The sequence below is a fragment of the Ochotona curzoniae genome, unplaced genomic scaffold, assembly GCF_017591425.1.
Source record: "Ochotona curzoniae isolate NIBS_2020 unplaced genomic scaffold, NIBS_Ocur_1.0 contig_66, whole genome shotgun sequence".
In the NCBI taxonomy this organism is placed as follows: Eukaryota; Metazoa; Chordata; class Mammalia; order Lagomorpha; family Ochotonidae; genus Ochotona; species Ochotona curzoniae.
In genome coordinates this window covers 4,698,824-4,712,362 of record NW_024466512.1, presented here as the reverse complement: position 1 = coordinate 4,712,362, position 13,539 = coordinate 4,698,824, and the positions used below count along the sequence as shown (strand labels likewise).

Here is a 13,539-nt window from a genome sequence, read left to right as displayed (position 1 = left end):
TGCACAGTAAACGGGGATCACCACACCAGACTGTCCCCTAGGCTCACCCTTGGTGGCCTCAGGGCCCTGAGAGGAGGGACTGTCACTGTGGAGCTGTAAAACTGGTTTTTCATGTTTTGAGTGTTGCTTTAAATTTGGGCTCATGGAATTAAGATGTAGTGACAATTTCCTGGTATTTCTGGCTAAATGAAGTCTAGCAAAACTGAATTATCATGTAGAAGTCCCCCCCCCCCCACTCCCCGCCCCCAAGAAGGAGTAGGTGGCTGCCTTGGTTATGCAGGAATTTTGAAGCATTGTTTCTGTGAAGAGAATGTAGGTGGTTAAGGTGTAAAACGTGTTTGAAGGACTAACTGCCATGGCCTGCTGCTTCTGTCCCACTTGAGCCTGGAAGGCTGCTGGGGGGAAGGTCCTCTGGGCACCCCTACTGCCCTGACGGACTGGACTTGGAAGCTGGTCCCGTGTTTAAATTTGGAGAGGCCAAGTTTGTTTTTACAGATTCATAGTGGTAACAAGGGGTTGGGCCAGGGAGGACTGTGGCCAGTGGGCGCTGGCCTTTGAAATGTCACACTTGGCTTATTACAAGACTCGTGGGAGAACAGTAGTTGCCAATTTCTCAGCTAAAATTGTTATTTAAGAATGTTATCAAGTTCATTATGATTAGCTTATTTTATTCTCTTTCCTCCTTCTCTGATATTTTCTATGAAAATACTTTTATGTACATTATTATTTGCATCTTTGAGAATTTTCTTGTAATAAATTTTTAAGTAGAATTGCTGAATTCAGAGGGCAAAACATTTTTATGGTGTTTCTTGAAATGTCCCGATGAGTATTTAGGTGGATGAGTAGGCAGTACATTTTGAAATTCAAAAGCAGCAACCTTGCAAAGGTGTAAAATTTGGCTGTTTCTTTTAAGTGCTGTTGTTTTCTGCTCCCATTTATGATAACAGGATGTAGAAGAAAGTTTCTTTTGTATTTAAGGTGTCTCAACAAGCAGCGAAGTGTATTCCAGCAATGGTGTGTCCTGAACTTACGGAACAAATCCGCAGAGAAATAGCAGCCTCTCTCCATCAGAGAAAGGGAGATTTGGCTTGCTATTTTCTAACTGACCTTGTGACATTTACATTACCAGCAGGTAACTCCAAAAATTTTATGTGGAAAGAAATTGTATTTTAGTATGTGTGGGTGTATAATGTGTTGTTTTTAAGGATCTGTGGCTTTATAGTTCTCTTGTATTGGTCACTCAACACAAGCAAGTGCTTTCTGGAAGCACTTTCTGGAAGAAAAGATTGTAATTGCTTTCCTTGTATTTGTGCATTTTAAACATTTTCTAGTTGTTTAAGAGGTAGAGAAACAGGGAAGTAGAACTGAAGTTGGTTCCCTTCTACTGGTCTGAAAAGTGGTGGCGGCTGAAAGGCATGTGCTAGCTGCTTCCATGGTTGGCCTCGGCAGGAAGTTTGCATTTAGGATCCTGAGCTGGCAATTGAACACAGACATTCTGGTAAGGGACTGGGATGTCCTGTAAGCTGCCAGACTGTATGCTCACTCCTGAAGATCCTGTATATTCATTTGTTTTCCTATTTTAGAGTAAGTTTCTTTTTAAGCTCTATTTTTTTTTTTTTTTAAAGATTTATTTTTATTATTTTTTCATTGGCAAGGCGGATATACAGAGAGGAGAGACAGAGAGGAAGATCTTCCGTCCGATGATTCACTCCCCAAGTGAGCACAACGGGCCGATACTATGCCGATCCGAAGCCAGGAGCCTCTTCCAGGTCTCCCACGCGGGTGCAGGGTCCCAAAGCTTTGGGCTGTCCTCGACTGCTTTCCCAGGCCACAGGCAGGGAGCTGGAAGGGAAGCGGGGCTGCCGGGATTAGAACCGGTGCCCATATGGGATCCCGGGCGTGCAAGGCGAGGACTTTAACCACTTGCGCCACCGCGCCGGGCCCTTAAGCTCTATTTTTAAATGTTCTCCTTTTCCTACTTATTACTTTAAAATAAGATAGCTATTGCCTGTATGGCATAGGACTTTTTTAGAAAAATATTTATTTATTTTTTTGGAACATGAGATATACAGAGAGGTAGAGAGACAGAAGATCTTCCATCTGTTGATTCACTCCCCAAGTGGCTGCAACGGCCAGAGCTGAGCTGATCTGAAGCCAGGAGCCTGGAGCCTCTTTGGGTCTCCCACATGGGTAAAGGTCCCAAATCTTTCAGCCATCCTCCACTGCTTTCCCAGGCCACAAGCAGAGAGCTGGATGGGAAGTAGAGCTGCCAGGATTAGAACTGGCGACCATGTGGGATCCTGGCGCGCATAAGGCGAGGACTTTAGCTTCCAGGCCACCACGCCGGGCCCAGGAGATAGACTTTTCATGGTAGAATCAGGTTACTTGAATTAAAGGTATTAGACATTCTGATGAATATGTCATTCATTTCCACTCTGCTGTATTTGAGAATCAGGTTTCACATTCCAGTTACATGGCAATTGAGTGTCTTTTAGGATGCTTTTTGTCATTTGGCATTGATAAATACACCAACCATCTAAAGTTTCTGAATAAGAAGTTTCCATTTGGGATTTACTTGTTTTGAACTTTTATTTTTTGCTTTTTTTTCTATCGTATTTTTATAAAAACCAGTTTACTTATTGGAAAAAAAAACCAGTTTTCTTATTGGAAATCAGATATGCAGAGAGGAGGAGAGACAGAGAGGAAGATCTTCCATCCCATGATTCACTCCTGAAGTGGCCGCAATGGCCAGAGCTGAGCTGATCTGATGCCAGGAGCCCGGAGCCTCTTTGGGTCTCCCACGCAGGTGCAGGGTCCCAAGGCTTTGGGCCATCCTTCACTGCTTTCCCAGGCCACAAGCAGGGAGCTGGAAGGGAAGCAGGGCTGCCAGGATTAGAACGAATGCTCATATGGAATTCTGGTGCATGCAAGATGAGGACTTTAGCCACTAGGCTACTACACTTGAACCTCTGAATTATTTTGAAACAAAGTTTGATAATAAAATAAAAAAATTTTAAAGATTTACTTAATTTTATTGGAAAGTCAGATATATAGAGAGGAAGATTTACCGTCCAATGATTCATTCCCTAAGTAGCTGCACTGGTTGGAACTGTGCCGATCAGAAGCAGGGAGCTCCGTCTGGCCTCTCATGCGGTGCAGAGTCTCAAGACTTTGGATTGTCCTCGACTGCTTTCCCCGGCCACAAGCAGGGAGCTGGAGGGGAAGTGGGGCCTCTGGGATTAGAACCGGTGCCCATATGGGATCCTGGGCAGACAGGATGAGGAATTTAGCCACTAGGCCACCAGGCCAGGGCAAAGAATTAAAAATATTTTACATTACAAACCCCTGCACACATTGTACAGGTACCTTTTTTTCCCCAAAAATATGTCTTTCAACTTTTAGTGGAAAGGGAATTATTTTAGTTATTATTCAATGCTAGCATCAAGTTTATTAAGTTATGAGACCCAAGATCTCTTAAGTCTACTGTTTCTTTGTAGATATTGAAGACCTGCCCCCAACAGTCCAAGAAAAATTATTTGATGAGGTGCTTGATAGGGATGTTCAAAAAGGTAGGCATGGAAATCTGAGTATGATTTACTTTGTCACTGAGCTTTCGTTTTGTTTTGTAAGGTACACAAGTTTCATGTGTCAACTTTTACTTAAAGATATAGAGACCTTAAGAGCAAAGTCAGAGTTTATTCCTAGCTTTTGGCTGTGATTGTGCACAAACAGAGGTATAAAATTTTAGAATGAATGTATTTTGGTTTTTAGCATTTTAAGAATGTAATATAATGAATCTGAAGATTTGAGTAAATTATTCTATAGCCATTTTGTTTCAGCTGCTCAAAAAGTTTCTTTTAGTTGATCAAATTTATTTAGGTTTTTTAGTGAGTTATGTGTCAGTGAATTTATTAGTAAATTATATGTTCTTTAGTATATATATGCTGCCGAAGCGAGCATGATGTATCAACCTTTTTAGATCTGGAAAGTAGATTTTCCTGCTACTGAATGCCCTGTACCAGGTGTGCAGATGCGTGCTATTTGCGTTTCTCCCAGAGTTAGAGGAAGAGTCTCCAATTATAAACTGGTCCCTGGAATTGGCTACACGTTTGGATAGTCGGCTGTATGCACTTTGGAACCGCACTGCGGGTGACTGCTTACTGGACTCAGTCCTCCAGGCTACCTGGGGCATCTATGACAAGGACTCGGTGCTGCGGAAAGCCCTGCACGACAGCCTGCATGACTGTTCACACTGGTGAGCACCCTCCCCTGGGCCAGGAAGGCACTTGCTGTATGATTTCCTTGCAGTGGTGGAATTTTTTTTTTGTTTCAGTGGTGTTTTCTTTGTTTTTTTCTTTCTTCCTTCCTTTCCTCCTCCTCTTTTTTTTTTTTTTTTAAAGATTTTATTTGTTTATTATTGCTATTATTTTTTTTTTGGAAAGGCAGATAAACAGGAGATACAGAGAAGATCTCTGTTTGCTGCTTCACTCCCCAAGGGACCACAATAGCTAAAGCTGAACGGGTCTGATGCCAGGAGTCAGGAGCTTCTTCCAGGTTTCCCACGTAGATGCAGGGTCCCAAGGTTTTAGGCCACCCTCTACTGCTTTGCTGGGCCCTGAGCAGGGAGCTGGATGGGAAGCAGAACAGCTAGGAAATGACCTGACACTCATACAGGATCCCCGCACTTGCAAGGCAAGGATTTAGCCACTAGGTTATCACGCCCGGTCCTTCAGTAGTATTTCCAATGGAAACTTAAAAAAGAAAGTTTTAGTTTGTGCGTTAAGACAACTTTGAGCATCTCTGTAGTTTTATATCTTTTGAATTTAAGAAGTGAAATATTTAAAACATTAAGATTTAAACATTCTGTCTATAAAATAGAAACCAGAGGGCCAGTACATAGGCCCTGTCCTACACTCTGCAGTGCCTGGATCCCATACGGGCGCCAGTTTGTACCCCAGCTTCTCCACTGCTAATCCAGCTCCCAGCTTATGCCTTGGGAAGGTAGCCGAGAGTGACCCAAGTCCTTTTTTCCGCTGTTCCCGTGTAACATGAAACCCAGAAGAACCTACTGGGCCCTGGCTTCAGATTGGCTCTGCAGTGACTGTTGTGGCTGTTTAGGGAGTGGATCACAGATGCAAGTTCTCCTCGTGTCTCCTTCTGTCTGTGACTCTGCCTTCCGTCTGCTGGTCAGCTCCCCTTATGGCTGCAGCAGCTGGAGCTGGGTTGGCTTAGAGTCAGGAGCAAGTCTGAAGCTCTACCCAGGACTCCATGTTTGGGACGGCATGGGCCGCACTACTTAGACTGCATCTTCTACTGCCCTCCCATGTACGTTAGCAGGCAGCCATATTGGAAGCAGAGCAGCTGCCACTCAACCTGTTCCCCGTGTGGGATGTGAGCATCAGAGAGCAGCTTAACGTGCTGCATAGCAACACTGGTTTCTAGTCATTTCAAAATTTGTACTATTTCTGCTACTTCAGTGTCAAAATGTGGCTTTTCTTTCTGTAACTTTTGAATGCTTTACAAATTTCAGAGAACTGCATTGCCCTAGTGTCCTCATGTCTTTTTTTAATTCAAGAAAAGATATAAAACTACAGAGATGCTCAAAGTTGTCTTAACGCACAAACTAAAACTTTCTTTTTTAAGTTTCCATTGGAAATACTACTGAAGGACCGGGCGTGATAACCTAGTGGCTAAATCCTTGCCTTGCAAGTGCGGGGATCCTGTATGAGTGCCAGGTCATTTCCTAGCTGTTCTGCTTCCCATCCAGCTCCCTGCTCAGGGCCTAGCAAAGCAGTAGAGGGTGGCCTAAAACCTTGAATGGTGTTGCCAGTGCTTGAGGTTACATGAAATGCATAGGCATATCCTAAATCTAGGAGACAGGAATTTTGTTTCCTTGAGGAAGATCTAGTACCTCAGCTAGCCTAAGTGGTAAGAGCTTTGAAAGTGATTGCAGTTGGCTTGATACGTGTTGTGGAATTTGTCCGTGAGAACAGAAACATCACTCCCCTGGCCCATGCCTGGTGAGTTCTCGCAGGTGCCTGCTGAGGCCACGCGTTCTCGAGAATTTGTACAGGAGAGCAGTGTCTACTTTCTTGAGATTGGAATCACAGTGTATTGGAGTACAAATTTGTGACAACTTAAAAAAAATACAAGCTCCCTGACTGGCAGATCTGGACAGAGCCAGACTGGATTTCTAGGGCAAACAAGCTGAGGAGCTGGGTGATTTCCTTCATCTTGTCTTTGTCCAGGAGAGAGGGTTTGGGGTGTTTGACTGAGGTGGCTGTGCCAAAATTATCTGGTACTTGAGCAAGAACAAGGACGTAGTCAAGTGGTTCATTAAGGCAGGTAAAGCCTTGTACCATTAAGCATTCATTGTAACTCTCTGGATCACAATGCATGTCCATGCTCCAACACCCTGATGAGGTTTGGGCTGTCTGTAGGTGTGACCTATGCCTGCAGGAAGAAGTGGTTTGGTTTTTGTGCTGGTGGCTTCATGTCTGCCCTTGCTTACTGGCATTGCCCTGTCCCGTGAATGTACTCTTCAGGGGTTGCTGATGTGTAGCTGCTCAGCCAGAAAGTCACCTCTGGACTTTCCTACCAGTTAGCAAGTCTTTAAAAAGGCAGCCTGGTAGGCTACATCCTGCTTTGTTGTAAATTCCAGCAGGTCACAGTTTGTTAGCATAGTGGCCAGTCAGAGCTGCCTTGTGGCTTAGGCTCTCCAGGGTTCCCCAGAGCTGGCAGTGGGTCATCTTGAGGGTTGGCGATGGAATGGAACTGGTGGTGGTCTTTTGAGGCCCCTGCAGTCGGCACAGGGTAGGATAGCAGCACTGTAACCTGAGGCAATAGAAGGATCCTGAGCTGCTCTTTCAGACAGAAGCTGTGCACTTATCCTTAGCATCCCCAACTCTACGAGGCAAGGGCAGAGAGCTGGCACATGGATAAGTGTCTCACAACCTGACACAGGTAGGCAGCACGCCCTCTAATTCTGGCAGTAAGATGTGTCTGCCTTGCGGTCTACAGTGCAGGTGTAGGAAGCTGGGCTGAGTGCTGTGATCAAAGAGGCCTTCTGATCGCATGCGCAGGAGGGCTGGGAATGAGGATTCTCCCCTGGGGCGAAGTGGTGTTGATTCAAGGTTCTGTGTGGATGGGCTTCTGGTGTGACTGTTGACGGGTAGAATGAAAAAGTGAACAAGCATGGTCCTGCTGTAGGCCAGGAGAGCAGTGCACTGTCAGCCGTGCTGGGCTCGGGTGCCCTTTGTGTGGAGTGCAGAGCAACTGGAGGGATGTCGCGGCATGTGAAAATGAGAAGAGTGGTTTTTTTTTTTTTCCCCTTTAAATATATAAATCCTATTGCCATCACTCCAGGATATTCTTTCTGGGGTTGGCACCATGGCATAGTAGGCTATGCTTTTGCCTGTGGTTTGAGTACTGGTTTGTGTCCCAGCCATTCCTCTTCTGATGCAGCTCCCTGCTTATGGCCTGGGAAGACAGCAGAGAATGGCTTATGTCCTTGGGCCACTGCCACCTTTGTGAAAGACCTGGAGAAGGCTCCTGGCTTCAGATTGGTTCAGCTCCAGCTGTTGTAGCCATTTGAGGAGTGAACCAGCAGATGGAAAATCTCGGTCTCCCCTCTGTGTAACTCTGCCTTTCAAATAAAAATAAATAAATGTTTTAAAAATCAAAAAGTTCTTTTTATGTTTGTGGCTGTACTGTTAATTACCCCTAAATTTGAACTGATTCAGACTGTCAGAACTGGACATGTACATGGTACTTTTCTTTCAGACATGTCATTCCAATTTCTCAAGGGCTGAAATGGAGCAATTAACGTAAACAAGGAGAAAATTAGAAGTGGGTCTTGATAAATTACTCTTTTTTTGGGTTACCTTAACTTGCTACAAATACTATTTGGAAGTAATTAGCACATACTTAACTATACACTCCACAAATATGTGGTTAATGCTTGGGCTATCACCTGGGAAGTTTTATTTGCAATCAAAATATTAAAAGGCAAGATGAAAATGTCTGTTCAGGGCATTTCATACTATTTCGTGTCAAGTGTTGGTTCAGTCATGCTGTAGCATGTTGCAGCATTTTGCTGCTTTGTTACTAAATGATACCTCCCTCTGCTGAACCGATATCGGATATCGGCCACGATTTAGTCATCAGTTGATGAACATTGAGTTGTCCCCACTTTTGGCTGTTAGAACACTGCTTAGATAGTTCACATAACAAGTTTCCATGGGAAAATGTTTTGCTTTTTGTAGTTACCTAGAAGTGAAATTGCTGGTCATGTGGTAACTGTTTAGCATTTTAAGAAACCTCTAGATTGTGTGTGTGTATTTATTTTAAGATTGACTTATTTTACTTGGAAAACATAAGTTACAAAGAGAGAGGGAGAGACAGAGATCTTCCAGGCACTGGGTCACTCCAAATGGCTGCCTCAGCCAAAAGTGGGAGTCATGAGCTTCTTTTGGGGTTTCCGACATGGGTGCAGGGTCACCAGACTTGGGCCACCCCCCTTTCTTTTCCTAGACCATAAGCAGATGTTGGATTGAGAACTGAAGCAGCTGGGACATGGACCATAGCCCGTATGGTTCTGGTGCTTCAGGAGGGTTATTCTGCTTGGTCATTCCCGGTATTGCTGGGTTACTGAAATGGCCAGGGTTCAGCCAGGTTGAAACTGTGCGTGACTGTGTGTGTTCTTATGTGCAGGGCAGCCTGGCACTTGGGAACCCGAGCTATGTCTCCCACATGAGTGACAGACTGAGCTACTTTGAGCCATCTGTGCTGGTTTCCAGGGTTCCAGGGTTCCAGGGTTCCAGGGCTCCAGGGTCTCTGTATGCAGGAATCTGAAGCTGGGAGCTGGACTTGGGCAGTGAATCCTTGGTGGTGTTCTAAGGCTAAATGCCTGTCCTTGAGATACTTTTAATTTGAATAATATATTGCAAACCTGGTGAAATATTCACCTGATTACAATAAATGAATGATTGGAATGTTTAGTGTGATGTTTATATAGTTTTTTTTTTAAAATACTTTTTTAAGGTTTTACACACGCTGGAAAGATTGGGAATCCTGGTATTCTCAAAGCTTTGGTTTACATTTTTCCTTGAGAGAAGAGCAGTGGCAAGAAGACTGGGCGTTTATCCTCTCTCTTGCTAGCCAGGTAAGGATGCTTCAGTCTTTGTGGCTGTTAGAAGTAAACGGCTTCGACTCATTGTTCCTTCATTCGCCTGAACGGCGCAGGAGACAGGGTGGTACCTTCTGAGTGAAGAGATGGCCGAAGTAAGTCCTCACCGCCGGAGCAGTGAGAAGCTGTCCAAGGGACAGTGGTACTGAGATGGTTTGCGGCATGTACATAGCCAGAGTCTGCTTATCCCTGGCACAGGAGACCTTAGGCCTCTTTGCCTGCGCACAGTGGAGACTGGCCCTGTGTCTTATGGTGGGGACAGAGCAGGATCGTGCCTCCTAGGAGGAAGATCAAGTGGGCAGTCTTCAGAAATGATCCCCACGGGGAGGCTGTGTTTATTGGACTTTATAGTTAGTCAACAGCTTCTTTAACTTGCCATTTACCTTTTCTTAAAAATGGATTTAGATACATGTATTGTTGGTTGTTGCAAATCATTTTCAGGAGTGGTAGTGAGCCTTTTTCTCTTTTGTTCTGTGCAGCCCGGAGCAAGTTTGGAACAGACACACATCTTTGTACTTGCACATATTCTTAGACGACCAATTATAGTTTATGGAGTAAAATATTATAAGAGTTTTCGAGGAGAAACTTTAGGTTATACTCGGTTTCAAGGTAAGCATAGAGGAAGGACCTCTTGCCTGGCTGGGATAAGACGAGTGGCCCTGAATGGCCAGGAGCTGGGTGCACTGGAACCCTGTGCTTGTCTTCCCTTTCTCCAGGGGTGTACTTGCCTTTGCTGTGGGAACAGAGTTTTTGTTGGAAGAGTCCGATTGCTCTGGGCTATACGAGGGGCCACTTCTCTGCTCTGGTCGCCATGGAGAATGATGGCTATGGCGGCCGAGGTGCTGGTGCTAACCTGAACACCGACGACGATGTCACCATCACATTCCTGCCTCTGGTCGACAGTGAAAGGAAGTTACTGCACGTACACTTTCTTTCTGCTCAGGAGGTAAGCAGCATGTGCCTCCTGCTCATTGTGTTTAGTAATGTACCAGGTGGTGACCCACAGTGTCCTTCCAGTGTGGCCTTATCTGTGCTGCTCGTCATGTTTCTGCTTGTTGTCATCATTGCCACTTGTTGTAACTACTGGTCAGATTATGAAATTTACCCTTTTCAAAACTACCATGTGGAACTATAACAAGAAATGCAGTCGTAGGGTGGCGGGGGTGGGGTGCCGAGAGTGAACCAGGGGCAGGGCCAGGCAGCCAGGGAAGCCTGGCTCCTGGAGACACCTGCAGAGTGGCAGAAGGCAGACGGCTCAAGGCATTGAAGAGATGAACAAGACAAGGTGAACCAGGTGATGAATGTGTGGGGGAAAAACCTCCCACAGACTTAGAAAAGGATTGGTCTTTTATTATTTAGTATACTGTAATGATCAGGAAATATTTATAATCAAGTAATAGAAAATAAACCCACATCCCTTGAGTTGTGGAACTTGAGCTGACCCCAATTCACTGTTGTAGACTTACCTTGTCATGTGTTTGAAGCTGTGATTGTTCTGGCCTTTTCTTTGCTAAGGATCAGCCTATTAGCATGCTTGCTTTTTGTTCTTAGAACAAATGACCTTCTCAGGGATTTTCTTACCTTCTAGCTTCCTATGAGGATCTTTAAAAATGTAATCAGACTAAACTAAGCTTAAATGACAAAACTGCTAAAAGGTTGGGGCCACATTGAGCAACTGTTGCTTGGCTGTCCTCCGCATTTTCCCGGCAGTTTTCTGACCCGCACTCCTTCCAAAGCTAGGTAACGAGGAGCAGCAAGAGCGCCTGCTCCGTGAGTGGCTGGACTGCTGTGTGACTGAGGGGGGTGTGCTGGTGGCCATGCAGAAGAGCTCGCGGCGGCGCTGCCACCCGCTGGTGACCCAGATGATGGAGAAGTGGCTGGACCGCTACCGGCAGATCCGGCCCTGCACTTCCCTTTCTGATGGAGAGGAAGATGAAGAGGATGAAGATGAATGAAAAGGACCCAGGCACCAGGTCTGCGCTGGCCCCAAAATGAGTGTGGTACTCCAGCAGAATGTGCGGCCCCACGTCCTGGTAGGACGTGCCCTGGAAGGCTCTTGTCTGCCCACACCCAGGGGGGTGCACCTGCTGCATGAGGAGACGGGACTTTGGTTGAACTAGAGTTTGTAAAAAACTAATTTTATTAAGACAGAACTTTTTTCCTTTGAAATTGTAAATCTGTCTATAAATGTAACGCATGTGGTTGTGTAAGACAGTGTGTACTAGGAGAAGCTGCAGCAGCATCTTCTGTCCCCGAGCAGCCTCTCCCGCATGGGCACTTCTACCGCACACGGCAGGAGACTGTTCCTCGCTTAGACCTCACACCAAGCCTCCGAGATTGGGAAACTTTTGTACAAATTACCCACAGCAGAACACAAAAATAAACAAGCATTTATTTGATTAATAACTTAGTTCCTGTTGTACCCATTCAAGTCAAATATTTAAGGAACAAACTTGAGCTAGTCATTTTCATTGCATTGAGCGAGCCTCACACAACCATCCCTCTGTCCTGAGTTTCTGTCGCTCTGCTCGTTCTGACAGCCCCTCTCATTAGGTCAGTACCTGTGTGGGAGTTGCCCAGAGGGTGGGTTCTGCTGCAGACTGAGCAGGCCCACTTGTCCCTGGATGGGTTCTGTGCGAGTCCACAGAACCCTGTGCAGGCCCTTGGGGGTCTTTCCTGTGCATCCCCGCTTAGGCTCATTGGGGACACCACAGTGCAGAATAAAGATCTGAAAAATGCAATGAGATGGTACATGCGTTGTATGATTAATTTCTGTGAAGTTTGATAATTTTTGCATGTTTGTTAATTGTGGCCATCCCTATTTAAGGTTAAAACTATAATCTTGGGCAGAAAAAAAATTATGGAAAGCAGCATTTTACCACTTCAGGTGTACATCCATTACTGGGTAAAAGTGTCAGATCTCAGGAGCTCAACATGTGGCTTCCTGATAGAAGCACTTTGTAGAATGTTTACGTGGCAAGGCATTGCGGAAAACCCCAGTCCCTCCTCTCAAATACGGAAGTATATGTAACCCCGGCCTGACATGGGCATACTGGAAACGCAGAAGCACCCATCGCTGTCACTGCTTTAGTGCGGGCAGAAAAAAAACAAACACAAAACAGCCTGATTGCACAGAAATGTATTTTGACAGAACATGTTCATGTCCCAAATGGCCATTTCCTTACATATGGCTTCTACTTGGTTTGCTTTCCTTTTGGTCAGTAATAAATTTCCTTAGAAGGTTAGTTTCATGACTACTTGGCCTAACGTCTGTAGTAACCTTTCTCCATTAGTGGGCAGAGATTGCCAGCTAAGCAAAGTCGGCCCTCCCAACTGAAGAAGCTAAAGAGGAATGTTAGAGGGAAGAGATGTCCATCTCGGGGTCTGCACTGCAGCTGTGCCTGGGCCTCACGGCTCGGAACTTGGCTGCTGCCTGTGTTGGGGGTCTGGTGAGTGTCCTGTCCCCCGAAGGCCCTTCTATTTATTTACTTATCCTCTGTGAATGATCCTGACCCCAGGTGGTTTGACAGGGATAGCATTCTTCCCTGTGGGAAAGAATTAGGTGGATGGTTCCATCTCTTGAGCTTCATACAGCTTATGTGGCTCTCACAGCAGACGGGCCCTTAAGACATTTTATGGGGGGGAGAGGGGGAGATGAATTAGTGTTATGGCAAGCTCTTGAACCATGGAACAAAAAAAACCAGCCATAATTAATGTCCCAAGATCTGTGAGTCCATTTCATGGCTGGGTGACAGAAAAGAATGTGGTTTGAGTGCCGCTGGAGGGTGATGTCCAAATTGTGTGGACTTACCATATGGTTCTTTTCTAGGGAGAGAACAGTGTGGTACTTTCTGTGGTGACCTGTTTTCCTTCCTTGGAGTCAATGTGTTTATACAATCATTTCCAACCAAGATCTAATTAAAGCCCAGGTGTGCTGTGGACCTGGACCTGCCTCTCTGTGTTTCTGATGCTTGCATTAGGGTGCACTTGTGTCCTGGCCAGAGGGCTGGCAGGTCAAGAGTCCTGCTGGCCTCCTCCCTGAGAGCGTGTCTAAGGGCTCAGTCAGGATCGGCTGCCACCTGCAGTGAGTCAGGAGACAAGGGCAGACTTAAAATGGGAAGGGATGGATAAGGGGAAGGTTCAAAGGGAGTTCATACCGGAATTTCCAGACTGGCTTTACACCAGAAAAAACCTCTAATAAAATGGATTTAATGCTATTTAAGAAGACCTGTCACATCAACTTGAAGCTCTCAACTTACAGAAGTGGCTGATGTTAATATTTTGCAAGACAGTAAATACCACAGTTGTCAGGTTCTTGACCCAAAAGATGCGGTTTCCCTGCCTGAATTTTG

General features: G+C 45.4%; 1 protein-coding gene across 3 annotated transcripts in view; it reads left to right on the top strand.

The window, feature by feature from the left end:
* The window catches only part of ZRANB1 (zinc finger RANBP2-type containing 1), a 53,690-nt gene that overhangs the window by 39,194 nt on the left and 957 nt on the right, over nucleotides 1-13,539 (top strand). For 2 of the 3 annotated variants that reach the window (XM_040991955.1, XM_040991954.1), the window contains 7 exons: nucleotides 979-1,132; nucleotides 3,498-3,569; nucleotides 4,057-4,255; nucleotides 9,043-9,163; nucleotides 9,667-9,796; nucleotides 9,904-10,133; nucleotides 10,924-12,510. In XM_040991955.1, the coding sequence (XP_040847889.1) occupies nucleotides 979-1,132; nucleotides 3,498-3,569; nucleotides 4,057-4,255; nucleotides 9,043-9,163; nucleotides 9,667-9,796; nucleotides 9,904-10,133; nucleotides 10,924-11,142 (1,125 nt within the window). In that variant the 3' untranslated portion in view covers nucleotides 11,143-12,510. Of the gene's footprint in view, nucleotides 1-978; nucleotides 1,133-3,497; nucleotides 3,570-4,056; nucleotides 4,256-9,042; nucleotides 9,164-9,666; nucleotides 9,797-9,903; nucleotides 10,134-10,923; nucleotides 12,511-13,539 lie in introns of those variants that run through there. The other variant, XM_040991956.1, reaches the window with a different exon arrangement.